General features: G+C 39.4%; 1 protein-coding gene across 1 annotated transcript in view; it reads left to right on the plus strand.

The window, feature by feature from the left end:
* The window catches only part of COL4A4 (collagen type IV alpha 4 chain), an 87,266-nt gene that overhangs the window by 2,506 nt on the left and 56,785 nt on the right, over positions 1 to 27,975 (plus strand). Inside the window, exons 2-10 of the mRNA XM_077348858.1 lie at positions 2,657 to 2,815; positions 3,556 to 3,598; positions 11,212 to 11,289; positions 19,664 to 19,798; positions 20,648 to 20,692; positions 21,095 to 21,211; positions 21,994 to 22,062; positions 24,771 to 24,806; positions 27,487 to 27,549. Coding sequence (XP_077204973.1) covers positions 2,657 to 2,815; positions 3,556 to 3,598; positions 11,212 to 11,289; positions 19,664 to 19,798; positions 20,648 to 20,692; positions 21,095 to 21,211; positions 21,994 to 22,062; positions 24,771 to 24,806; positions 27,487 to 27,549 — 745 coding nt within the window. The remainder of the gene's footprint in view (positions 1 to 2,656; positions 2,816 to 3,555; positions 3,599 to 11,211; positions 11,290 to 19,663; positions 19,799 to 20,647; positions 20,693 to 21,094; positions 21,212 to 21,993; positions 22,063 to 24,770; positions 24,807 to 27,486; positions 27,550 to 27,975) is intronic.

Consider the following 27,975-nt stretch of genomic DNA (forward strand, 5'->3'; position numbering starts at 1 on the left):
GATATCAGTTGTAATTCCAAGAGATCTCCAGGCCCCACCTGGAGGCTGCAGCCAAGAAGCAACAAAACTGACAGACAGGCTTGTATAGTGCAAACTTGTATCTTCAGAGTATGCACTTCTCACAGTGCAAACAATGATTGTAAATATCCAGTGAGAAAATAAAAAATTGCAAAAACCACGTTTTCAATGCTTTCCTCAGTGGCAACTACAAAATAAATAACACAATACTATGCTTCTTGGCTGCATGCTCCACTGACCAGTCATTTTCATTTTGCTCACCCAGAACCTGGCAGCTCTAATATAGAGCTTTACAGTAGGATAGCACATGCATGATTTGATAACCTGCACAGACTCATGTGCAGGATTTTTCGCCAATGAAGGAAGCCTGTTATAAATTTTATCCTTTTTATTCCCCAATACCTCCTAAATGATAGCAGGGCTTGTAACAAATGAGAATTTCTTAAAAGCAAATAGTGGTGGGTGTTGCTTGGAAGCTAGTGTTTGAATTAACAGTTTTTTGCCCCTGACAGGAGAAGGATTTGGCCTTGAGCACACAGAGTAATTTCCCTCCTCTCACAACAGACTGAGCTATGACAGCAGGTGCAGTAACTTAATGAAATGTCATGGCGTGTTTGAAAGCTGATCCAGCTATCTTGTTGGTGGACATTTTTATATTAACTGATCCAGGGAAAGAGGGTGTTACTTCCTGAAAACCAGCCTTGGAGACAAATTTGGAACAGTGCTGCAATTTAGGAATGGGTGCTTTAGAAGGCCACCAATGCTTTCTACCCATTGCATTACTAAAGAAACAAAATTATCTAAACTGAAGAAGGGTTTTCAAAGAAAAAAGGATTAATTTTGAAATTAATGTCACCCATCAAAGTTCAATATATTTAAGATAGGTTTCCGAAGTAACACTGAGAACTATTTATTTATTTATTTATTTATTTATTTATTTATTTATTTATTTATTTACTGCTGCTCTCAAATGTCTTGCTGTGGTTTACAAAATCAGTAAAATACAATAAAATCCCCTAAAATACCCCTTAAAACATAATAGAATAGCATAATAACATAACATAACAGGATGGTGGACAGTAAAAAATTTCAGTCCATAGAATCATAGAATCATAGAGTTGGAAGGGGCCATACAGGCCACCTAGTTCAACCCCCTGCTCAACGCAGGATCATCCCCTGTTCAGCAGGGTCAGACTCTCTCTCTCTACCTGGGAGTGAGGAACCTTGTTGGCCTTAACTTAGAGATCCTCAGATGACGCCGGGTACCGCTCTGGCCATAACCATACGCCTGGTGGAAGAACTCTGTCTTGCAGGCCCTGCAGAAAGCTGACAGTTTCGACAGGGTCCTTAGCTCTTCCGGGAGCTCATTTCACCAGGTTGGGGCCAGGGCTGTAAAAGTCCTGAATCTGGTTGAGGCCAAGTGTATATCTTGGGGGCCTGGGACAACCAGTAAATTCGTACCCGCAAAGCGAAGAGCCCTGCGGGGGGCAAAAACATATAAGTGGTCCTGCAGATAGGTAGGACCCAGGCTGCATAAAGTTTTAAAGCAGTGGTTCTTAACCTAGGGGTCCCAACCCCCATTTGGGGTTGTCTGGCTCCTTCTGTGGGGTCCCAGGTTGTTTGTCACTGTGGCGGAGGCTGGGGATGGTGGCAGCAGGCGGAAGTGGGGGCCGCAAGCAGTGGCGGTGGGCGGCGGCGGCCGGCAGGCAACAGTAGTGGGCAGTGGCAGGCAACTGGTGGCAGCAGAACCATTGCAATGGCTGCCTCCATGCTGCCCCGACTGTTGTGAGCCTGCGTGAACGCACACACACACATGCGCACAATGCCTGCCCATGTGTGTGCGCACGCCCCTGCTGCCACCGCAGTTGGAATTGGGCATCAAAGTGGTTGAGAACTGCTGCCTTAAAGGTTAAAAGCAAAACCTTAAACTTGATCCGGAAGCAGACTGGTAACCAGTGCAGATGGTGTAGCACCGGCTAGATATGGGCCCTTTATAGAAGTAAAGGCAAGGCAGCAAAAGAAGACATGGTAGAGTATAGTTGTGCTTCCTTTCTAACAGCACCCTCTTGAACCATTACATTATACTACAGCCTTGTCATACACTTGAGGCTATTTTAACTGATTATTTGTTTTGGCATGTAATGTAAAGAGCCTCTGAATATTTTCAGTCTTTCATTCCCAATGCAATTTTTAAGGTATGCATGTAAGCTTGAAGAAAGTTTGAGTCCAGTGGCACCTTTAAGTCTAAACTGTTTTATTCAAGGTATAAGCTTTCACATGATACACACTTCATCAGATACAGTGAAACAGAATTTCTTCAACCCATACATATGGAGAGAGGGAGTGGGGAGTTTAAATGGCAGGAAGGGCTAGTTAGAGTCAATGGGGCAATTATAGCTAAGAGTGGAGTCAAGATTTGGCAGTAAATCAACATACAGATACAAGAGTTAAGGAACAGACAGAAGAATGAAGTTTGAGTCCAGTGATGACCCCAAGACCAACAACGTTCAACTCTGGGTACAAGCAGGAAATTTGAAGAGTGTCACTGAACTCAAATTTTGTTCAGCTGTATCTGGCCAACACAGCTATCCACCTGAATCTATGTAAATTGGAGGTATGTGTATACTTTCTTAATCAGCAGGTCAAGAAGTAGAAGAATGGGGAACATCATTGTCAAGTCAGAATGTGAAGACCAGCCAAGCCCTGTTAGGAAATTAAATAGAAGAAGCCTGAAATCAAATGAATCACTACGGACAACATCTATAAAATGGATTAAACCTACAAATGGAATTGCATGGTAAGTTTTGGCCTCCTGCTTTATTATTCCATATAAGACATTTCTCTTGAGCTCAGAAGCACAAGGAGATTGCTTAAAATGATATCCATGTGGTATGTGCTCCATGTTCCTGGATGAATGTGGTAAGCCACCGCGGGCTAGCCTGTCTAGAAACGGCAGCATAAAAGTTTAATAATAAAATAAAAATAAATAAAAAATGAATTGTGGTAGGCATTAATTAACACATGTAAAAAAATCTATAGCTTACTTCTGGAGCCTCTTCCTGAAGTTGGAAGTTGGAACCCTGGAATTCTTCCTTATGATCTCTTCCTGATGGCACTAGGGTTGCTAACTCTTGAGTTAGGAAAGCCACAGATGTGATAGTGGGGTCTGGGGAGGGCAGGATTTGGGATCAGGAGGAACCTAAACAAGGCATGATTACAGAGTCCTCCCTCCAAAGCAGCTATTTTCTCCAGGGGAACTGATTTTTGCAGTAATTCTGGAAGATCTCGGCACCCCCACCCCTGGATGTTGGCAACCCTAACTGGCAACACTGAATAAGGAAAATTTTATTTACATATAAACGTGATTAGAGTTACAAGCTATGCCACTGGCAGATGTTCCATAATGTGCCTTCTTTTATTGGTGGTCCTCTTTTAGCCTGGGAATGCACAAGTAATAAAAAAGAGGCAATTTTTTCCTACTTTTTAGATTTCTTTATTTTCTGATAATCAATTAATCTGAATTTTCCTATCTACCAGGTGGCTAGTAATAATACTTACTTCACTGAAACCAGTTTATGGGGTAAGTGATTTGAAAGCACAGGTTCCCCCTTGCAATTCTCTCACATTTCTGTCTCTTGCAGCTATGTGTCAATGTTTACAAATAAATATTTTAAAGAACATTGTGAATTTTGACATTTGTGTATAGATTTACATCAACAAATTGATCAAATAACAATTACAAATATTGTATGTCTCTTTTCAGGATACTAATATTAACAAATTCCTCTGAAATACCATTAAACTCTGCTCTGAGAAGGGATGAAACATAGGGCTGTTGGTTTGGGTAAATCTATAGGAGTAATTAGTCAATTAAAGCTGTAATTACAAGTTAACAATGCATACTGATAAATCAGCTCAATGATTAGCCTTGTGGAGCAGACTTTTGTTTATAGCCTGTCCTAAACACTGAATACCAGCCTATGAAATGGTGTGCCATCTTCTGGTATTAACATACTTTGCATAATTATGACATTTAGAAAATACCAACTGATAGGGATAACACAGCGCTGCTGGTTTCAGGTGTCCAATGTCCTTCAGTAAAAGTTGAAAAGAATGCCAGTACATTGCTTTCTTCACAAAGTGGATAAAAGTAACATGATACTGCTTATTTCTTTCAGACACTAATTGTAAAAGTGCTACTTTCAGGAAATATTTCCGTATTGATTGAGTTGCTGTACATGGCTGAGGATTATGGGCCTTGACACATGTCCTGTATATTAAACATACCATCCTTTATATTAGAGTGTTAGGTGTACTAGAGAGTTAGGTGAACTCAGGCACAAGATATAGAAGCTTGTGGACATCTTTCTTTCCCTCCTTGTTGCCTTCTCTGTTGCTCATATATTCTCTCCGCCCTTTCATTTTCAGAGGTAATCATGCTTAGCATCACAAAACCTGTGCCATTTTCACTAACCATGTTTTGATCCAGACTACAATGTGAAACTAGAATGAGAAGCAGTTGGTATTTACTGTCTACACATGGCAAGTAGAACCCTAGTAACACAGCAATGGAATATAGAGGTGCTTCTATTGAAGTTAAAAACTTGATTATAAGTAATATGAACACATAACATAAGATTTTGTGAAAACAATATATATAGTGGTCCTATCTGATGACTTTTTACAAAACCAGGTTAGAAATTATTCGTAGTATTACAACAGGATAATTACAGCACTGAAGATCTCATACTCATGATATGTCTTTGTTTTGGTAGTGTATATAACTGAGAATTTTTTCATGTATAATATTAAAAATAATCTGGAGAAGAGGCAAGTTTATGACATGTGGTTTCAGAAACAATTTGTCTAATTATTGGTTATTGAAAATGCTAATATTCATCTAATGCTAGGTAATGTTATCCCTGAAAATGAGGGGAAAGGAGGAATACATAGACACGAAGCAGAAAAAGGATGAGGAAGAGAAGAAGCATTTGAGCTCATAGGGTTTTTCTGATTTTTCTAACACAAGATTGGCCATGTTGCTTCTGTACTTTTCCTTTGAATTTTAAATACCAGATTGCACCTAATTCAGGGTTGCCAACCTCCAGGTGGTAGCTGGAGACCTACTGGGATTACAACTGATCTCCAGATTTATATTCATCTGGAGAAAATGGCTGCTTTGGAAGGTGGACTCTGTGACTTTATACCTCATTGAAGTTTCCCTCCTCCCCAAACACTAACCTCCTTTGGCTCCACCTCCCAAATCTTCAAGTATAACCCAACTAGGATCTGGCAGCCCCAACCAAACTGTATAATGGATAGTGTTTATAATGTATTTAGAAATCCCTATCATTAAATTATGTAAAATACCTGTATGCAGCCCTTTTTCCAGAGCACCGCAATCTCAGTTCAGTGCCATTCCCCCCCCCACCACAGCGCCATAGCAGCGAATGATAGAAATGTAGAGAAATGAGAATCAGATTGGAAGTTGGCAACTCTAGCAGAGGGTGAGATTATTTATCTTACTTCCAATTCACCCTTCAGTCTTGCTCTGCACGTGACACACAGGAAGCAGCACACAAAACCAGGTCCCTGTATTGCTTCTAGTTCTGAAAGATGGAGACTGGAGAATATACATAGAGTCTGCAAACTCAACAGCTGACCATAAGACCCGAATGAGGCATTTCTTATACACGCCTCATGAAGGAAACAGAAATGAGTTCTTAAGGTCTCACATTTGTATGTTCTCCCCATGAAGCAAATAGTTTGGGGGAGTCTGATTTAGATTAGGAAAATGGCAATGAACCTCCTTGTGTGTTATCTAGTTTAGTCTCACTAATTAATGAGTTGCTATGGGGCCTGATCCTAGATGTTCTGAAACTTGGGGCAAGACAGAGGGAGGGGAAGATAACCTCCCCTGCATTTAGTTGCTTTTAATCTGAATCAAAGTATATATTACTGAGCATTAAGTAGACATTTAAAAGTTATATTATTAAATACTTTTCCTGAAATGTCAAAAAATCAGGTTTGTTAGAAAAAAACAAATTGCTTTGGTATTACCATAGATGCATGCTTTCAATGACAGGCAAAAGAGACTAATATAGTACAGATATATTTCCATGGGAAACTTGTAGCAAGACACAAAGAAAGCCAGAAATTCAATTTTTTGTGCTGAAGGTCAAGGATAAAAAAAATATTTTTAAAGTATTTAAGATAACAAAAGTGGTGTTTTAGTTCATTTTTTCAAGGTACTATGAGCAGACTCCCCTTGAAAAACTAAAATATAAATTGTTATTAGAGAAAAACTAAAATCAATGTAAGGATGAAAAATTTAGGTTAAAACAACAGAATTTACTTCAGTAATAATGCGTCACTCTGGTTTATGTATGGTGTTGCTTTGTTAGATGTATGCCATCATCATCATCATCATCATATATAATAAAACTGAATTCACTATTTCTTTGCGAAGTTGCCTTGTACATAAATAAAATAACCTGTTTTGAGAATAATGAGACAATGTTATCTGACTTATTTCTGAGGGCTGATATTGAAGCTTCCGTGAAAGAGTACTCTATCTTAACAGTGTACTTTATATTTTACAGCAATGATTACAAATGACATTTGAAACTATCACCATCCTGGCTGCCTTGCATATGAATTCATCATGACTTCCTTAGTGACATACTATAATAACATAAGTAAGAGGGAAGATTCATGTAGTTAGTATCATGTTTCCCACAGTGACTGGGGATAATGGCAGTTGCCCTTTCTAGTATCATACATGTGTATATTAAGGGCCATTTCGCATGGGGATCTTTGTTGCAAATTGTTTGCGGAATGAAAAATCGCCATTTAAAATAGTGGAATTCGTCGTTTTGCACACCTGGCTTTGTAGTGGAATCAGTTGCGTTTTTTAGCGTTTCCCACAGGCTTCCGGTCTCGGCAGAAATCGCTAGAAAGGAAGCGCTATTGCCAAGCTCGTCCCGCCCCTGGCCGTCAAGCAGCCAATGGGCAGCCGTTAGCATGCTCCCAAACAGCCGCTTTCCCTTTAAGGAAGGTTTTTTAAAAAAAAAACAGACCCATAGCAACGAATCTGTGTAGATTCGTTGCTACGGAGAGACCCATCCAGCTGCCTAATGTGAGCTATCGTTTGATTGTATGATCGTTTGCACGCTGCCTCGAGTGATAAAAAAAAATTCCCCCCCCTTCTCACGGGCTCGATTTTCGGCTGAATTTATGTGTAAAAAATAAAGGGACTTTATTTCAGCAAACGGGCTTTTAAGTGGTTTGTGCTTAGTGACTAAAGGTGAAGGACTGAAGCCAGGGAAGCCTCTAAACAGAAAGAGGCTCGCCGGTGCGTTTATCCCCGCTCGCTCCGAGAAAAAAAAATGGCGATCGCTTCGCCGGAAGTTTGGAGGAGAGATCCAGGGGGAGGGACTTTGAAGAACCAGCTACAATGGTAACGCACAGGTCTTTAGCGCTAGTGTTGCAGATTGGTTGCAGGAGTGTATCGCTATCCGGAGGGTGAATCCACTTTTCTGGATTCCCCTGAAAGCGCCACAACGAAGCGCTTTTGGCGGGTCGGTTTCAGGATTGTTGCAGATTGTCTACGACGTCGTGGGTTATGGCAAATTAGTAGCGTTTCCAATTAGCAACCATTGTGCTATTTTGAAGCCGTGCGAAATGGCCCTAAGTGTTGTCAAGTCGCTTCTGACTTTTATTTATTTATTTTATTTATTTATTTGGTGAGCCTATTAATTAATGACTTCTAAAATATCCAAATGGCCTTGCTCAGGTCTTGCAAACTGAGGGACATGGCTGCCCCTCTTGATGAGAATATAGTTGTAAGGACTAAATGAGAGTAGCATATATAGTGAAATAAGAAACCAATATCCCTATTAAGTCCTAGGAGGTTCATTCTTCCTAGTGTTGTAATAACTTGTAACTCAACCATGCCCCTCAGTCTGCAAGTCACTAATCTAACATCAAGAATCACAATTCTGAAAAAACTGAAGGAGCATATGTAGTGTGATAAAAAACCAATATCCCTATTAAGTCCTAGGGGGCTTCATTCTTCCTAGTGTTGTCACTCAGCAATTTCCCTTTCCATTCTTTTCCTGAAGATCCTTTGCAATGAAAGAGCTACTTTGAGGTCACACATTGAATATCCTGAAAAGCTGAAGTGTTCTACAGGTTTCTCAATCTGGTCATTCTTAGTGTTGATTTATCCAATGGCCTTTTTGATGAATGTAGGGAACTGAAGGGCATCACTGGCATTTAATAGCATATACAATGTTAGAAGATCAAGTGAATGAGCTTGAGATGACGATGTTTAAGATTGGGGAGCTGTCTATGTTCAAGAAAAGGCTTATTCCCCTTGTGTAAGAAGTGTCATTATTTATCAGAGGTTGTAAGATGATACATTGAACTGTCTTGAGTTGAGAGCTGTATGTGACTACTAGTGCAGGCTGCATGCTGGAGTTTGAGCTGGGGCAGGTTGCCCCACTTCTTCCTGCTTCCACACAGGAGCCTTTGGCCTGGTGCACCTCATCCACCTCAGATTTGTCCCCCACATGGGAGCCAGGCCAACCAAGTTCCCAGTGAGGAAATGGTCTCTGAGTATCTTTCTGTCTTTGTTAATCTCTTTCTTGACTTCATCACATGGATATTTTGTTGTAAATCCCTCAGTTGAGAATCTCTGCCTGTAGGAATGGAACAAATGCCATTGTAGTGTAAAGCCTGATTGAAAACAATAGGTTCTTTGTTATGTTTTGGATGGTCGCTGAATATCTTTGTTGATCAGTAGGTTTCTGGTATAAAGTGGTATCTATGTATCCATTAAGCATTTGAACAGTAAAACGTAAAGGTATCCCCTGTGCAAGCATCGAGTACATCTGACCCTTGGGGTGACGCCCTCCAGCGTTTTCATGACAGACTCAATACAGGGTGGTTTGCCAGTACCCTCCCCAGTCATTACCATTTTACCGCCCCAGCAAACTGGGTACTCATTTTACCAACCTTGGAAGGATGGGAGGCTGAGTCAACTGGCTGCTGGGATTGAACTCCCAACCTCATGGACAGACAGCTTCAGACAGCATTTCTGCCGCGTATTACTCTGCGCCACAAAAGGCTCTTTTGAACAGTGGTGTCTATGAAATATATTTCTTGGATTGATTGATTCATTGTCGGATTAATGGTGGGTGACAGTTGTTGAATGCCTGGTAGAATCTGTCCAGGCTTTTCTATCATATGCCCAGACAATAAAAATATCATCAATGTAACTCGAGTATAAGAGAGAAGTCAGTGGGCAGGAGTTTAGGAATCACTGCTCCAAGTCAGCCATGAAGATGTTAACATACCATGGTAACATGCAGGTGCTCATACTGCGTACAAAAGAGGGCTGGCCAAATGGAGTAATCCAAACTGGAAAAAATTCAACCAATTGGTTGGTACAAAAATGTAATCTTTTTGGTTAAACTTATTCCAATTTATTTTGTAGATATTGCTTTCATATCTTTAACGCGCAAACATAAACCAAAATGGGTTCCGGATAAACACAATTTTTTTCTTCTTTTTCCATGGCCCGTTTTCAAGGATGTTCTCTTCCTTGGTGTTTTGATATCTAAAACAGATTATTACAAAGTATTAGTAAATATTTACATGAGTAATGTTTCCTTGAATTAAACCAGCAAACTTCCACCTACGTAAGACAGAGTCATATCTCCATAAAGTGAAACTATCGGAAAACAAATCCAGAGTGAAACATTCTGTGTAACTATATAACAAAACTTAACATAGTCATCATTAAGTTGACTTCTACCTGTTACATAACATTTCTTACCCTATGAATAGTCCCTCAGGCTCAACAGTTCCTGGAGGTTCCTGCTGCTCTATGGCAGGGGTAGTCAAACTGCGGCCCTCCAGATGTCCATGGACTACAATTCCCAGGAGCCCCTGCCAGCGTTTGCTGTAGTCCATGGACATCTGGAATTGTAGTCCATGGACATCTGGAGGACCACAGGTTGACTACCCCTGTCCCAAGTGACAAGAAAGGTCCCAGGTGGTATTCATCTATGGTGGCCAAAGCTGTATTCTCTGGAAGGCTATTCAAAGATCACATTTTCCTCAAGAAATCTGTAATGTCATGCACATAACTGGGAGCATTAATGGCACAGGGTTTTAAAATAGAATCCATGCCTGAGATAATCTGGCATCCGTAGTTGTTAGGTTTGAATATTTTTTTGTAAAAGGTAAAAGCTTTCTGTGATGTGTCTGAAAGCATTTTACCTATATGAATAGGGGTAATTCCTTCATTATCTTGTTTAGTTCTTTTTTCTTATTCTTGTATAGGATCAAAGGATATGCTTCAGTAACCAATGTATATTTACAGTATGATCTCTAGCACCTCTTCCTTTTCTGATCATAGCATCATAGAGTTGGAAGGGACCTTCTGGGTCATCTAGTCCAACCCCCTGCACTATGCAGGACACAACCCTATCGCTCATCCACTGTAATCTGCCACCCCTTGAACCTTCACAGAATCAGCCTCTCCGTCAGATGGCTATCCAGTTTAAACATCTGGCATTTCTCATTCCACATATGGTAACAGTAATTGTTGTAAGATTTTGAATATCACTTTACTCACATGAGAAATTCAATAGTCCAATAGTTGCTGAAGTCTTTAATATCTCCTTTTTAAAGAATTGGAATGTAAATATGGTATTTCTAATCTGCAGCCATTAGTTTGTTTTCCATATTTACTGGCATATTCTTGTTACGTTTTTGATGTTCTCAGTGTTTGTGGTTTGCAACTGCAATAATGCTATCCCATCCACTCCTTGGTGATTTGTTAAATTGTTGGGTTTTTGAGGTAAGAAATAATTAGAAGTGATCTACAATTGCCTTCTGCTGAGTACTAACCAGGGTTAGCTGAAGTGGCGGTGTCATTATCTGCAAATGATCCTCTGGCATTGCTAACTTCTAATTCTGCCAAGCAGCAACACCTTTATGTATTGAAAACTGCTTTTCAGTATTCTTTTCTTTTCCTCAAAACTTCTTAAAAATAAAATTAGTCATAACTTCCTTAGTCTCTATGAAGCCAATGAAACAGGTTAGTGTCAACTGGATTGTGATCAACAGATTTTGGAAATGTAATAGTTAAAAATGAAGAAACTAATTTCTGGCTCTTTTCAGGGTAGATATGCAAGTACTGGACCTTGTGGTGGACAGGATTGCTTGGTTTGTCGATGCTTTCCTGAAAAAGGTTCTAGAGTAAGTATTTCATTCCCTTTTGAGAAGGAAGAGGGGGAAATTGTGCTTGGTGAGCAGGTGACATTGCTCATGTGAAAACTGTAGTTAGAACCCAACCCTATTTTTTAGATGCCTTCTAAAAAACACTAGTGTATAAAAAGGTTCATCTGATTTCTGTACGAAATCTACAGGATTCACAGGTAAGTATGGTAAATATTGTAATTTGGAACACCTTTCTCATGTGTTAAAAAGGTATCCCCTGTGCAAGCACCAAGTCATGTCTGACCCTTGGGGTAACGCCCTCTAGCGTTTTCATGGCAAACTCAATACGGGGTGGTTTGCCAGTGCCTTCCCCAGACATTACCGTTTACCCCCCAGCAAGCTGGGTACTCATTTTACCGACCTCGGAAGGATGGAAAGCTGAGTCAACCTTGAGACGGCTGCTGGGATTGAACTCCCAGCCTCATGGGCAGAGCTTTCAGACTGCATTAAAAAACCCAAAAAACACCCCGAAGATCTCAAATTCCTCTTCAGGTTTTTCTTGGTAATATTGGCATTGTAATTAACACTGGAATGGTGCACAGCCAGATTAAGGAAAAGATAAAGGTTTATTTAGAAATAAACATACTTAAGAGGAAACAGGAGAAACAGAGGGAGGTTCCTAACTACATCTCTAGCTGAGAAAGAGGGAAAGACTGAGCTTCCAAGAAGGAGGAAATTGTCCTAGACTAGCAATCTAGAGACAGAGAGAGAATGACACTTAACAAAAGAGAAAGTGTTGTCCTCACTATGTTATTTAATTGTCATCTTGCTGCTCCTTCAATGTCTTCTCTTCTTCTTTAGATACCAGACATTACATTTTCCAACAGGTAATAAGGAAAAAAATCCATTCTGAAGACCCATTGGAGGATATCTGCCACAGTGGTCCTATTCCTCTCTCAATGCCAGGCAGCCTCTGGGCTTTAATGTCTTTACAAATAACAATCAGTATATTTATCTGCCGTAATATAAGGAGAGAAGGAAGTCCTAGACCTAGATCATCCATCTTTTGCAGCTATTCTAGGGCTTCTATCTCTCCTAGATTTTCTTTAAGTGAGATCAGTCTGGAGATCAAGTTTAGTTCTTGAAAAACTAGAGGCCCTGCTTTGAGGTTGGTAACTCTAGCTGCAAGTAACTTTTGACAGTATTACAACCTTAAGCATTTTTACTGAATTGTAGGTCATTTTCTGTGTGACTAGCATACCACACTTCAGTTACCAAACTCTTGGCACAGTTCTTTATAACTGTCTTTGAGGAAAAGAAACTGTCATGCCACTGAGAAATGGAAAGTGCTATATGACCATACTTAAATGAGTTGGAATTTTAATTTCTAAAAAATGTAGCCACTAACATTTTAAACCAAGATCAAATAAAATGGAAGCATATGAGTAAACAGTACTTTGAAGTTGGGTTGTCACTTGCTATGAGCAGAGAGCATAAAATTACTAACATGCCTAACTGAAGTGTCTTTGAACAAAAGGAAATTAAAACTATCTAGTATACTAGTGCAAAAACCCTGGAGACTTAGCACAATTTTATACACTTAAGTACCATTGAGTTCCAGATATTATGTCTTTTAAAATATAATTCAGGCTCACTTCAGGTAACTAGAATGTGCCATCGTCCAAAGAATAACACCCTTCTAAGCCTTCAACATCCTTGGAAAGTATACCTGTGTTTATAATGCCAGTGGGAGAATTCCTATCTGCCTGTCCTACCCACAGAATTTTTCTCTCTTGTTCCTGTTTTTGGAGAGAAGCAAGTGCTAAAAATTTAGATTTCATACAACATTTGTAGTATGATATCAGGATCTTTTTCCCAGTAAGTGAAATTCTGTAGTGCTGTAGAGGGTGATTGAAATGACCAATAGTGGAGTGGCCCAGGAAAAAAAAAGTTGTTATAACTTTGAATCAGGGATTTTTTTTGGGGGGGGGTTACTATTTTTGTTCATTTTCAGGTAAGATATTACCTGTTTGAGATTCTAAATGTGTTTTTTTGGGGGGTGGGATTCCTGGAATTTCAAGACCATTATTTTCAATGGGAAACAAATTCAATGGTTTGTGGCAGCTGTTGCTGAATATAAATGAACCAGATTCACACATAACATAGTCATCCCTCTATTCCTATCAAACATCAAGTGAACTGAATAACAGGGTCCAGTGTTACAAATCCCTGAATAAGGTTCCCCCATCCGTCTTATTTGCAGGGGTGTGAAGTGAGAGTAAAAAAACCACCTTGCTCCCCACAAAGCAGCCAATCTTGCAACTTTGCTTTATTCCCTTTGGGGGACTTTCCCAGAGGTTTCAACCAAATGACACTAAAACCGCAAGTTGGTGCTGCTTGTCCAGTGAAGAATCCTCAAGTTTCAAGTGAATTAGACCAAGGGGTCCATTCTATGCTACCCTGAACAATGGGCCTCCAGCTGTCCTGTGTGCAGAGCCGTGCCCCTCCCCTGCAAAAGAGGGAGGGGAGGACAAGGAGCAAGGAGAGCAGGAGCTCTCCTGGGCTTTGTGCCTGTCTTGTACTGGGTGGGAGCCCCTTTTCTTCAGGCCACTGCCTGGGAAATTAGGAGAACTAAGAATAACAAGATGCCAGCTGTTCCTGCTGGTAAACATCCAAACACACATACAAAAAGGCTACACAGGGCTTTTTAATAAGTAGGATGTAATGCATGAGACTCCTGTATTTGTGTTATCATTCCAGAAAATCATGATAACAGGCTGAAACAATGATTTGTGTGTGTGTGTGTATTTTCATCTTAGGAATTCCAGAATGCATACTCTGAACCCCCCCTACATTTTTCCTTTTATCAGCTATAACTCCCTTATGAATGGTCATATAGCAACCATTCATAGCTCAATTGGATGGTATTTTTATGATTTAAAGTGTTTATATGTGGTATGAATTTATTAAAATAATATATGCAGAAAATTCCATAAAAATGTGCTACTTAAAGTATTTATATATACATATATATCTTCTATATTGTATTTTGATCCGGAAAAATGCATATATTAACAGCATTGAAGAGCATATACCAATCATTTCATGTCAAGTCAACAGAATTCATCTCATAAGGGTTGTGTCACATACATTTTGTTGAAATTTTGCAAATTACTATGCATGTTGAAATGGTATCTACAATAAAAACAACAGCAACAATAAATCCATTGCAATAAAGCAGGGCCACAACCTGCTGAAATTTGTTCATATTTCCCATGAAATGTGTACACATTCTGGTTGCCATAGATGAGTTGTACTCTATTTAAAGCATTTTGAAGATAAAAATCTCAGCAATATATTTTTGTATAGCAGAAATGTAGCCATGGTTGTTGGCCAAAAAATTAGGACACTTCTAAATTTCATGGAATTTCCACAAACTGCCTTCCATGTCCAAATAGATCTGGTAACAAATTTTGTTGAAGATTGACCTACTAGTGATCAGTTTATCCAGAAATTTCATTGCAGTATTTCCATGCACATATGATCTTTCTAACTACTACATTTCTGAAAAATGACAAAATTCCCTCTGGCCAAAAAGTACTCATATAGTAGCTTACAGCAGGGTTTCCCAACTGCAATACTGAGGTACCAAACTGCAATACTGAGGTACCAAAATGAAGGCCCCTCAATGGTACCGTGGTGTGGGGTTTTTCAAAATGGCAGCTCAGGAGAGCCCTCCCACCCTATGCCTGCCATTTCCAGTTTTGAGCACAAAGGTAAGGGAAAAGTTTCAATTTCTAAACTTTCTACCCTTATTTAGGCACTTTTACCCACCCACTCCCAAAGTGACTAATGATGGGCCATTTAAGTCTTTGCCAGCTGAGGTTCCCCTCACTTCCAGGGGGGACATGGCAAGGAGGTGTGGCCAGCTGACATCACTTCCTGGTATCTCAAAATCTGAAAAATATTTCAGCAGTATCTCCACAGTCAAAAGGTTGCAGAAGGCCTGCTTAGAGTATTCAAGAAAATATATTCCAATTTGTTATATTTGAAATTATTTTAGTATATATCAACATATACTAAATTGTATACATGTTTAATGTTATCTGCAGCCTATATGTAAGATTCTGTACACATGTATATAATTTTGGGTCCCAACAACCTTGTGGAATTAGTGGCCCTGAGGGAACAATCTTCAAGGGAAAAAATTATCTCAATTCTGTACCACAGATTTTTTTGGGGGAAATTATTTGTTCTTCCACTACCTATTTTGACATCTGAACACAGTGTAATCTTGTTTTCAGACTCTTTCCCCCCCAGAACAAACCACAATTAATGATTACCATGTTTACTCTGGTTAATAGAGGAATGCATTAGCCAAAGGTGAAAGGAGAAGAAGGACAGAGGATGAAACCCATAAATCATGGCAGGATCTAATAGTCAAAACATAATTTGATAATCATGCCCTAAGTGGCTTCAGCTAGCTTTTTGGGTGGGTTGCTTTTAGCCCTCTGTCTATGATAATCTAATCTTTCATTTTCTTAAAACAGCAGTCACCAAATTTCAGCAGTATTTAGAACTTGCGGTTGCTTTTCCAATCAATTTTATTGCTGTTGTTTTGCTGTCTAGCCAGAGGGATTTTGCCACTTTCCTTAAAGTCCTAGGGTTTGAAAACATTTACATGATTAAACGTTAGTTTCACTAAATAAAACTCCATGGGATATCCTGCTGTTACCTCTGGACTTTGATCCCATTCACTACTTCAAGCTTTGTGGGTAGTTAAGTAGAATGTAGAAGCAAATTCCCATTCATGATTTGACCCAATTCAACTTTCGCTGAGAGATTATGTCACATGCTAAAAGCAAAGCCAGTATTAGGAAGTATAACTGCCCAGATGCCAAAATGAATGATCATCTTTTAATCTCTGTAAATTAGGGCTTGTTTGTTCCCAGTTGTTAAAATTAGTATGTGTGTGTTAGGAAGGAGGTGTAAATCTAGCATAATAGTATGCTTGATTTAAAATATGTGATGAACAAGCTGACATACAATGAAAGAAAATGTTAGACAGTTCAGTTATCCCATTCCCCTGTATAGGGCTATACTATGTCCCTAGATCAGGGGTAGTCAAACTGCGGCCCTCCAGATGTCCATGGATTACAATTCCCAGAAGCCCCTGCCAGCGAATGCTGGCAGGGGCTTCTGGGAATTGTAGTCCATGGACATCTGGAGGGCTGTAGTTTGACTACCCCTGCCCTAGATGACTGGATTAAGCAACAACATTGCCATAATGAGAAAGTTGTGGTGCCTCACATTCTATTGTTTCTCTTTTTTGTGCTGAATATATATATTTTTGCTATTCAAAAAACTGTAGAGCAGCTCATTGTGGCTCCACTCAATTGCCATTGTACTGAGATATTAATTCTTGTCTGAACACAACAAAGAAACCTCATTTTTGTCATTCAGCGCTATTTAATATGCTAAATTTGCTTTCCTTTGATTTAACATGTAGAAATAGTGACTCCCTGTGGTCACTAGGAAAACTTCAGTGCATATCCTACCTCTTTCCACACACATGCATACAAACCAAATAAATAGCTACTGCAATGTAAAATAGGGAAAGATTGAAGTGGGTCTGTGACTCAACCTTCCATAATTTGACGAGAAACCTTTTACAATTGAACATGAAACTGCCTTTATGTGTTTCATATGTGTGTACCAAAATAGTTTAGATGACACATACGAATTTGCAAAGTGGTAGCTCTATTGTAGCAAACTAAAATTGAAGTCCAGTGGCGCTTTAAAGGCTAATAACATGTATTTCAAAATGAGCTTTCATGAATCACATTTTACTACTAAGCCTCTCTATCTCAGCTCTTTCCCAGGCCTATTATTCAGGGCAACAGCCACACTAGGCCACCGGCAGTTCCTGTGAACAAGCAGGGAAACATTTCTCCCGCTGGACATTGTTTGCCCTGAAGTCCTGCATGCATGCACACAGCTGGGGTGGAAAGGTTCCACCATGCTTGGGGGGTGGGTGGGTTACCTTTATGGATGTGACAAAAACACCTAATTTGGCTCTGCGGCATCGTGAAGCATTACAGAGCCGAACAGGGTATTTTCTGTCCCTGCTGGGCCACCATAGATGGGGGAGGACCTGGGCCTGGAAGGCCAGACTTTTCCCTGTGATCATGGACCTGGCATGGCCTGGCCATTTATGGCGTCCACAGTGAAAAATAGAAGGCAGAAACTACCTGTGTTCCCTTAACACGTGGCATCAAAGGCCCTAATCTGAGCCAGGCCCAGGAGAGGACTGGGTCAATGGTGACAACATGTGTAACCCTGCTGCCATGAGAGTGCTGGCCTGGCCCCTGGAAGTGATGTTAGCTTACCATGCTCCCTGAAAGTGCTTTGTCACTTGGTGACATCACCACCCTCACCCTTCATCCTCCTTTTCATTCCCTTCCCCACCTTTACTACTACTACAGAAGCTCTCCTCATGTAGGCTGGAAAGAAGGTCAGGAGTTGGGAAGATAGCCTGGACCCAGCATACCACACCACAACTGACTCTTCCCCTATGATTTTTACACCCACGGCCTCTCCACCAAGCCCTCTGGGCAGACGCAGCCAGTTCCTTAGCTTGTGTCCAAGTCCATTAAGATAGGCGGGGAAAGGCTGTCAACCCATGGTTGGGAATCCCTGTTTTAAGACTTAAAGTTCAGCCTTTTTGAGTTTTGCCCACTTCTTTCTGGGCTGTGATCAGTGTCGTCCAGGCTTTTCATAAAAGTGGAAAAACATGTTTATTTATCCTGTGGTACGTGGAGTATGGTCATAAAATTTTCTTCAGCATTTGAGTTAATAAGAGCGATTGCTCTCATTTTCAAATTATGCTGTTTTATTTGACACAGAGTCAACCTCCTTCAGCTGGTCAGATTTAGGATGTGCTAAAACAGCACTGGTTAGTCCAGGTATTGGGAGTTCCTGATCTAGACCAGCTAGCAGATGCCATGCTTAACATTCTGTCTTGTTTAACTGAGCTAATTTCTCATCTCCATGACTTTCTTCCCTAATTTTGTCCTAACAGCGGTCCTAATGCTACAGCAGTTCTAGTAGATGGGCAAAGATAATTAATGTCATGGATGGTATCAACCTGGTTTTAACAAACTTTCTAGTCATAATTGGTCATTAAGCTGAAAGCAGTAGCTTTGAATGGAACATTGATTGTCAAATCTACTATGAACGATTAATTATATTACTTTGTTTGTAATTTCCTTTACATTTGGTGACAACCAAAATCAGAGATCACTAACACGTAGCCTGCAAACTGAACCTGGCTTCTCTTGAAGCAATTCTAGCTGGTCCATAGAGACTCTAGTATACTTTATTGATATTGTAACGAAACAGTTTACCAGTTTCACCCAACAGAAACCAGACAAAATAATCAAATGTCAGCTCTCTTTGTCTTTTAACTTGAAATAGTAGAGTGGAATTGTATAGGAGTGCAGTATAGCTAAACTGTTTTAAGTGTTCTACAATCCCTTTTAAAAAATCTATTCTTTTTCATTCTGGGTGTTTTATCCCATTATCTAATGTGCATTATCTAATGTGTGCAGAATGGGTCTTAGAATCTATTTGTAGACGTATATGTACAAAATACATGAGGAATTAAGCATCATGCAATGAAAGATCAATATTAAATAGTTAGACAGTGTGCATACTAGGACAGGTTTTTCTTTTTAAGAAAAGGATACTAGAAATCAGAATTGCAGTCTTATTAAAGTATTTACCATGTATCAGATCTCCTGTACTCACTGAAGGGGCTTTTATTTTTTAAATTAGCGGTTACTAGATCCTTATAATGTTATAATAATCTCTGTTGGATCCTCTGAATGCTTAGATTTCCTTTTTAAAAAGTGAATTTCATTTAGCTGTCTATTGATGGAGCATATTCTTCGCAGTTCCTTGCTGCCTTTATGTGATTATCTTTAAACTGCATAACAAAATTTGAGGCCAATTAAGTTTATAAGACCAACAAAGTTTTATTCAAAATGTGAGCTTTTGTGTGCATGCAATAAGAACCCATAGAGTACGTATATAAGGAGAGAGTAGGAATCATCTGAGTACAAATATAGAGAGTAAATTAGCAGTAAATTTACACTTTCATATCTGTGGCCAGTCACACACCTTCAGATTAACCTACCTTACAGGGTTATTGTGAGGAGAAACAGGAGAAGAGGGGAATGTTATACTTTCTGTGTTTTGGGTCCCCACTGGGAAGAGCAGAAATGAAACAAATAATATGAAATATGCTATAATACTTATAAATACAGACATCATACATTCTCTCCCATTGATTTTGTGAGAGAATTTGCTTTGCTTGTACAATAGACTAAAATCTGTATCCTTTCTTTTCCAGGGTCAGCCTGGACAGCCAGGGGCTCAGGGTCCAATTGGTGCTTTGGGTTCTGTAGGACCCATTGGATTGCCTGGGACAAAAGGTCATAGAGGTGAGATGGGTCTTCCTGGGCCTGGAGGAGAAAGAGGCGCTAAGGTTAGTAATAATACTAGAGAGTGTCTTGTAGTTGTGAAGCACAAGATGCAGCCTGGAGCACTCTTCTCCAGTTATACTGCATGCATTGCTTTTTCATTTATATATAGTGCTATAAAAATGGATTGTATTGTATCAAGTATCACACCAAAAGTAAAGAAACACATCTTTTCAGCTATTGAAAACAAACTTGTGGTACAAATGTCTCAGTCAAAACCTATAAATACAATGTCACATAAATGGCATTCATTACTATTCAGGGAGCTGGGTGCACAAGAGAGTAATGGAGCCACAATAGGAGAAATGGAACTGTAGTTTGGTCTAGAGAGCTTTGGTTGTATTAATTCCAGATGAAGTTTTTTATAGGGCCAAAATCTCTTGAGGTAAGACTACATTTTATCTTTTGGTAGTGAAGAACACTGTATCACTCAAAACATTATGGGCTGGATTCTATGACTTTGTTCTGTTAAGTAAACATATATTCTTTCCTTGCTTCCATCTCCTCTGCATCTTTTTCTTGTCAATTTTTTAATTTAAAAAAATGTTTAATGTAAACTACTCAGAGCTTCTCTCTTGTATGCAAAGTCACTTATTGATGGTGCTGTAGAAATAAAATTTTTCATGTATATGTAGAACAATATCAAATTACTGTTGCTTTATGCATCTGACGAAGTAGGTTGTGGAGCCTAAGTTCAGCACATGCAGCTTGCTTTTCGTTGCCTTCTGCGTGCCCTAGGACTCTTTGTCACTCATCCATCACTTAAGAGAAATTTTAGATCACTTTTAATACTTCTGTGTTTAGAAAGTACATTATTTCAAGTGTATAATATCTTAAATATTTAATTTCTTCAGGGTCCTACAGGAGTACCGGGATTTTCAGGTTTAGATGGAATGCCTGTAAGTACACTATCAGTCTCCATGCATTTGATGATTGTTGAGTGGTGTTACTACCATAGAAAATCTGACTTTTTAACTCCTGTAGTTTAATTTGCTCAAAGTCATTTTACATTAATTGCACCCCACATACAGAAAGTCCTGTCTAAATACCAGTTACAATGGCACAAGCAATGGAAGAGAGTGCATTCTAATCCAGTAGTCAGTATTTGTTTTTGGTGATGGAACATGAAGGGGGAGGGTTGCCAAGTCTTCATGATCCCAGCCTCATCGATGTGAGAAGTGGTTTTTAGTTAGCTTAACAGATGTTGTGTAAACCCATGTAAACAGCCCCGCCCCCAACTCTGGAGCTCTGGTTTGGACAACAAACAGTTCTTTTCAATTTCTGTTTTTGAAACTTCATAGGGATTACCAGGACTTGAAGGACCCAGAGGCAAACCTGGCTTTGATGGATGTAATGGTTCAAAGGGGGAACCAGGATTTCCTGGAGAAGCTGGTTGTGTTGGACCAATAGGCTCATTTGTGAGTTGACATTTATTAGTCTGTCAAAAGCATTGTGAAGAGAATATGGGTGTGTCAATTATATCCCTACAATGAAATATATGAAAAAAATATGTTTTAAGAAGGGAAAGGGTGGTTTAGAAGCTCGGTTGTTGTAGGGCAAACTTCCAATTGTTCAAGCACCTGCATTTGGAGATCATAGGCAATTAGAGTTTGTTGTCAATTTAAGTTTGGTTTTGCACTTTACACAGCAATGGAAAGGAGGACGGAGTGATGCAGGGAACCATGTGGACATGATGAACATGCTACATTTATGTGCATTGTGGCAAACTGGTATTTACTTATAGCTTAGTATAATGACCACATACATCCCTTTTTCATATGCACTGTGCCCATAAGCTCAACTTTGAACCACCAGAATTTCCTGATATGATTCTGGAAAAACAAATGTGGCTGGGAAGGGCTGCTACTACCTTTTCTTAGTTTATCAGTTTGTCTTGCATTTTGACTGAGCATGCATTCCAGAAGCCAAAGCTTGCTATTTGTAATTAAATTGAAACTTAATGTGAAAGTGTGTCGGGTTGGATCTAATAGTTTCATTTGAGGAAGATGTCTTCCTTCAATAGGAGTCTTCCTCTAGTGGTAGATACTAGGTGTGGTGGAAGGAAGCCATTGTACCTAACTCATTACATTAATTAAATTTCAAAGTCAACAACTGCATGTGTATCACTACTTCAGATCTCATATGCAAAACATAACATTATTTCAAGTATTAATTGGTTAGTCTTAAAATGTCTTTTCAGGGTATTCCCGGGCAAAAAGGAGAAAAAGGATATCCTATAAATGTTTCCAAGTTCATTAAGGGGGCTTCTGTAAGTCTAATTAACATGTTCTTCAAATAATTTCTTTTTGTTTTATTTATAAAAATGATTTAAATGTATGTGACATTAGAGTTACCAGCTTCCAGATGGTAGCTAGAGATCTCCTGGGATTACAACTGATCTCCAGGCAACAGAAGTTAGTTCACCTGGAGATAATGGTCACATTGGAACTCTATGGCATTATACTTATCTGATGGCCCTTCTCTCCCCAAACCATGTCCTCCTCAGCATCCACATCCATAATCTCCAGATATTTCCCAAACTTGAGCTGGCAACTCTGTCACATCCATATTAAAAGTTTCTCTAGATGTTAAATCGATGTAATTAATACTTATGCTGTTTAAAAGTATCATGTACAATAAAAGTATTATATTTGCAAATAACCTAATATCAGATTGTTTGGGGGACTATAACTCCAACTGTATTTTGCAGGTGTTTAGAGCCCAATCCTACACATTTACTCTGAAGTCCTTCAATGGACTTTAGTTCTTCATAGGTGTATTTGGGATTGTTGCATTGCAGCAAATAATTTCTGGTTCAAATTGGATGTAGCAGTTTGCTCACACAATTACCGTGAATTTTGTCCTTCTTTCTTCTGTCCCATTTGTGGGATTACAGGAACCTCACCAAGTAACAGCCTATGACACTTTCCCAGACTCAGGAAAAAATTTACCTCCAAAGAAGTAAAATGTTGCTCCCTCACTGGCTGAATAGCCCAAGTAGCGTGGTTTCTTTTTTGTAAAAGATAAAGCTGTCAGGAACACCCTTGATAGAGAATTTGGCTATAACTCAGCCCTCGAACTTTATGGGAAAGTATAAGAGTCCTCTTTATTTCAACCCTTTCAGAATGGCATTGAGAGAATTAAAATCCAGCTCAAACAAAAGATTTTATTTAACAGACTGGGGGGGGGGTGTAGAAGGAATGAGGAGATCAAGCTTTGATATAAGAAACAATTGTTGTAGAGCTTGTAGAATCCGAATCACAGGCTTTAGAGAGGTTTAGAAGCTTTCTTAGTGTCTGAGTTTTTTCACTGAGAGGCTTTTGTTTCTGTGTTTGCCAAAACATGACTTTCTTTTGAGTTCCTCTGAATTCCACTGATTTTCTAGAAGACAGGTACCCTTTGCTAGCATCCCGTTTTAACCTTCCTAGAATCACCAGCTTCCCTCTAATTTCTGAGATGTCTCAATCAAGTTTCTTTCCACACCAGCCCAAGGAAATCCTCAACCAGTTTTCCCTGGGCAGAGAGCCTTCTTCTCTCCCTAGAAGATTTCTCCCTCCCTTTCTTTGCCTTGTATTGGGAGTTTCACAACACTGCCCTGACATACTCTGCCAAATGTCAATCCCAATTATCCCAACTCTGTAGAACTATGCTGAATCCAGACTATGAGCCAAGAACATTTTCTCTGACTAAAACTCAAAGTAGGCTTTGTTCAATTAAGGCACAGATATATCTCCTCTAGGCACAGAATAATCTGTCAGAATAATTCTCTCTCAGCACAAAGCTCTCATTTAATTGATATTGCTTTAGCTTACTTAGTTGAGAGGTAAACCATTACACCAGCTTGCTGTCATGGTTAGGAGTGGTGGGTTTGATCCCCACCTCCTCCACATGCAGCAGGCCACATGCAGCCAACCTTGGGCTAGCCACAGTCCTGTTAGAGCTGTTCTCACAGAGCAGTTCTGTCAGAATTCTTTCAGCACCACCTACCTCACAGGAAGGGAAGGCAATTATAAGCCACTTCGAGACTCCTTCCGGTAGTGAAAAGTGGGGTATAGAAGCAGAAGAAGAAGAGTTGCCATTTTTCTCTACCCGAAGGAGGTTCAAAGCAGCTTACAATTGCCTTCCTTTTCCTCTCCCCACAACAGACACCCTGTGAGGTGGGTGAGGCTAAGAGAGCCCTGATATCACTCGATTAGAACAGTTTTATCAGTGCCGTGGCGAGCCCAAGGTCACCCAGCTGGCTGCTTGTGGGGGAGTGCAGAATCGAACCCGGAATGCCAGATTAGAAGTCCGCACTTCTAACCACTACACCAAAACCAGTTCTTCCAAATTCATTAGAAAGTTTCTTCAGTGAACATGCATAGGATTCACACGTCAAGCTGTATTCTTAAAAAGTTTGTTTTGTAAAAGCTGTTGATTACCTTGAGTCCTTGAAAATTGATGATTAATAAAAAATAGTATGAAATAGTTAATAAAGGGTATAAGTACACTGATATGCACTCAATGGAATGGGCACCATATTTGGCTCTTTGACATGCCACCTGTGATGTTCCTGATTGGCATTCCTGAACCTGACACCTAGCCTGTGTTTCAACAAAGTGCACAAGGTTGTGGTTGGAAGTTAGCTCTCACCTTGGAACTTCTGCTGCTAGAGAAGCAGAAAAGTTGTGAGCCTCCCTTAGGCCTCATGCTGGGTGTGGCTCTTTTGGTTGATGGCACTAGCAGTGTGGTACTCCATGGTCCACAGAGTGAGTACTACTGTTTCCATACAGCTGTGAGAAGTATTTGTATGGTTTACTTCTATTATAGTCCCTAGATGAAACATGACTATAGAGTTTGATATTTTCTGTTAAATACTTGAAATAAGAGTCTGTTTTATAGTGCAGTATACTAATCATACCATTTTGATAGTAAGTTATTATAAGAACTTCTGCCATCTTTTATATATATAATAAGCACGACTGGTTATGGTTACAGGGAGAAAGAGGAGAACCAGGACCACGTGGAATAACTGTAAGCTCTTTATCAGTTTGGGGTTTTTTTGGGGGGGGATTGGTTTTTGAGAATACATTCTGAATCATCAAAACTATACTGGCATGGTTTGTAGGTATCTCATAATCCTTTCCTTCTGGTTTGAAGGTCAGTAGAATATCTACTTAGTGACATTTACTTATAGAACTTCACCACCATATCCATACCCATGGTGTATACTCAAACACCATCAAGAATGTCCAGTGCTGTTATTTATTTATTTAATTTATATACCACCCCTCAGTCTGATGACTCATGATTGAACAATTCATTTTATGATCAGATCTCTATGATTTAATAGCATCTTGGGGAGTTCAGAAACAGCATGAGAGGAAAGGATTAAACGCTATGTTGGACCCATGACCCGAATCTGATTTGCTCTACCCCAACAGCTTTTTTTGAAGCTTATTACAAAGTTAAATCAGAGCATGGATCTTTTGGAAAGTCTGTACTTTGGCTTGGATATTCAGTAGATATTTAGTTTTAGCCCTGAAGCATATTGAGGGAAATCTCTCTGATCTGTTTCAGATAGTTGCTGCTTAATGATTATCTGTGAAACCTACAGAGATTCTATGGGTTTGTAGCCCTGTGGGAATCACATGAAGGCACTGACTGTATGAAGCAGTACTTTCACATTAGCTCTGTATATTCATTTTTTGTTGGTTTATTATAATTATAGTTTGCTATTCTTACTGAAGCTCAAAGCAGATTACACAGCTGGAATTGATATGATGAGACACCTAAAGTAATATTCTAGGATTACAAAAAGATGAATAAGATTAGCATATTAGATATCATACAGAGTACAGATACAATGCAGAAAATGATATTATATCAGAACAAAACAGTGCCATAACAACATGGTAATACATGCAGCAAACACATAATCCTATACACAGTTGTTTTCTTTTTGTAAAGTGATTTTCTGGACCATTCTGTTACATTATAATCCTATGACTTGTATAGAAAAGTCCTCCTGAACAATTCTATTTTATAGAGTTTTGTGTAACGACAGAAGCATGGGAGCCTCCTCAGGTTTTTTTTGGTCACAACAACTGATTTTTATCGCAACACCTGTCATGCAAATTACAACAGTTACCTGTATAAGCCAAATCAGATTGAGCTAGTACATATACAATTCCTGTTGCATTAGCATTGTCTAAGCAATCCTCTATATTTTTGTAGTTGGACATGGGAAGTAGGAACACTGAGCATATGAATCAGATCTCAATGATAATAGTGTAGTCAGCTGATTTGAACCAAGTAATATTAAAGGCTTCCAGTTTTGACTTAAAATGTAGTTCTGTGGAAACTAATAAAAACAGAAGTCCTGGGTAAACATAAGATCAGCTTGGGCTAATGGAACAGGGTGGGTGTGGCCATTTCAAAAGTGAGTTCCCAACTGGGGACTCCTTTAAACTGGTCCATGGAGGCCTGATTCTGATTGGAACCACCACGACATTTTCTGCCATGATATGGTACTGATGCCACTCTCCGCAGTGTGGTTTCAGGATGAAAAAACTGCATGGAGAAGCAGGATCTTCTTCTCTCAAACCAAGGTGGTTCTGACTCCTACAGCACATTGTAAGGGAATTTATAGTTGGAAACTCACTTTTGAAAATGGTAGCATGTTTCCAGAGTGAACCTTGCAATGCCTGCCATGTCTAGTTGAGCCTTTCGTTCTTAGTCCCCATGCCTCTTTCATGCAACGCCTCTTTCCTTCTCCCTGAAGCTCAGCTTCTTCCTTCTTCCCTCCTTAGAGACTTGGGTCCTTCTCCATTACCTTGGCTCTTGTTTAAGGGAAAGGTAGTGGCTTTACTTGGAAAACTATGGACTTGTTACCCATCACAGGAAATAAACTCATTAGAATATATGAGAATCACTGTATCTAATGGTGAAGTGTCTGGCCTCTGGGAATAAAATATTTAAAACTAGGTCACACACTGATAGGATGATTTCTGTGTACTCACTCAGCCAGGAGAACAGAACAATATTGATACATTGTTCTCTCCTGTAGCATGGGGTTGGTGGGGCCCATTGAGGTCAGCAGGAGAGAAGTGGGTTGGGTGGTTTATGGTTGGTGGGTTTTTTGGGGTTGTATTTTAAACCTGATGTAAACTGCTGGAAGTGGCAATGAATGAATGAATGAATGAATGAATGAATGAATGAATGAATGAATGAATGAATGAAGCCTTCACTAGGGACCCCATCTGATGATGATTAAATATGGCCCAGGATATATGGAGTGTTGAAAGCTTCTGAGAAAGGAAGAAAAGGAGAGGCAGGGGAGAGGAAATGTTCTTGTTTTTTAAAACTAGTAGCTTTTTTGCCCCCCCCCCCCAAATAATTTTAGTGCATCTGTCAGTTTCATAGCCTTAGTCTCATTATTCCCATTTTATTTTATTTTTTAGTTATTTGCATTTACAGATAGTTACTTCATGTATTATAGGACTCTGAAATCCATCTACAACATTAGCAAAATAGCTGGCCGTTGCTGGTGTCCGACTGAAATACAGCATACAAACAATGGGGCTAAGGCCAAATAGTATTTTAGTTGGATGAGATATTGAAGCTGCCACACTAAATATGAAGTAAAATTATATTTTGGTGGAAAATGAAATGTTGCTGGTATTAGGAAGCAAAACATGTAATCTATTTTCAGGGCCTTAGAGGAGAAAGGGGACCAAGAGGCTTTCCTGGATATCCAGGCCAACCAGGATCACAGGTATAATGCTAAAGTTCTATTTCATCTACCTGTTCTCAGTGACCTGCACCTATCTAGACATATCTTATAAGAGAATCTTTTGTGTTGATACTTGTAAGGAAGAAAGGGAGAATCCAATCTTCTCAATCGCATTCAACAGCATTCTAGGGTATATGATATTCTGTTGTAAAATTGCTATCCAAATATTTTTGAATAGTTTTTAAAATTTATTTTTACTCTATATATAAATTACAAAAAAACATCTATAGATACTATAAAGTAAACAGTGTCATTATATCTGTGCGGTAGCCCTTGTGTAAACCCAGATTATTATGTTTCTAATTTAACATTTTTCTTTTGTTTTACCTTATTCAAGTAAGGAGTTACAGGTCTCCATCTTTTATTCAACCTAGGCCCATTTTGCTGCATTCACAGTTTAATTCTGAT

Source organism: Paroedura picta, chromosome 8 (assembly GCF_049243985.1).
Source record: "Paroedura picta isolate Pp20150507F chromosome 8, Ppicta_v3.0, whole genome shotgun sequence".
Classification (NCBI taxonomy): Eukaryota; Metazoa; Chordata; class Lepidosauria; order Squamata; family Gekkonidae; genus Paroedura; species Paroedura picta.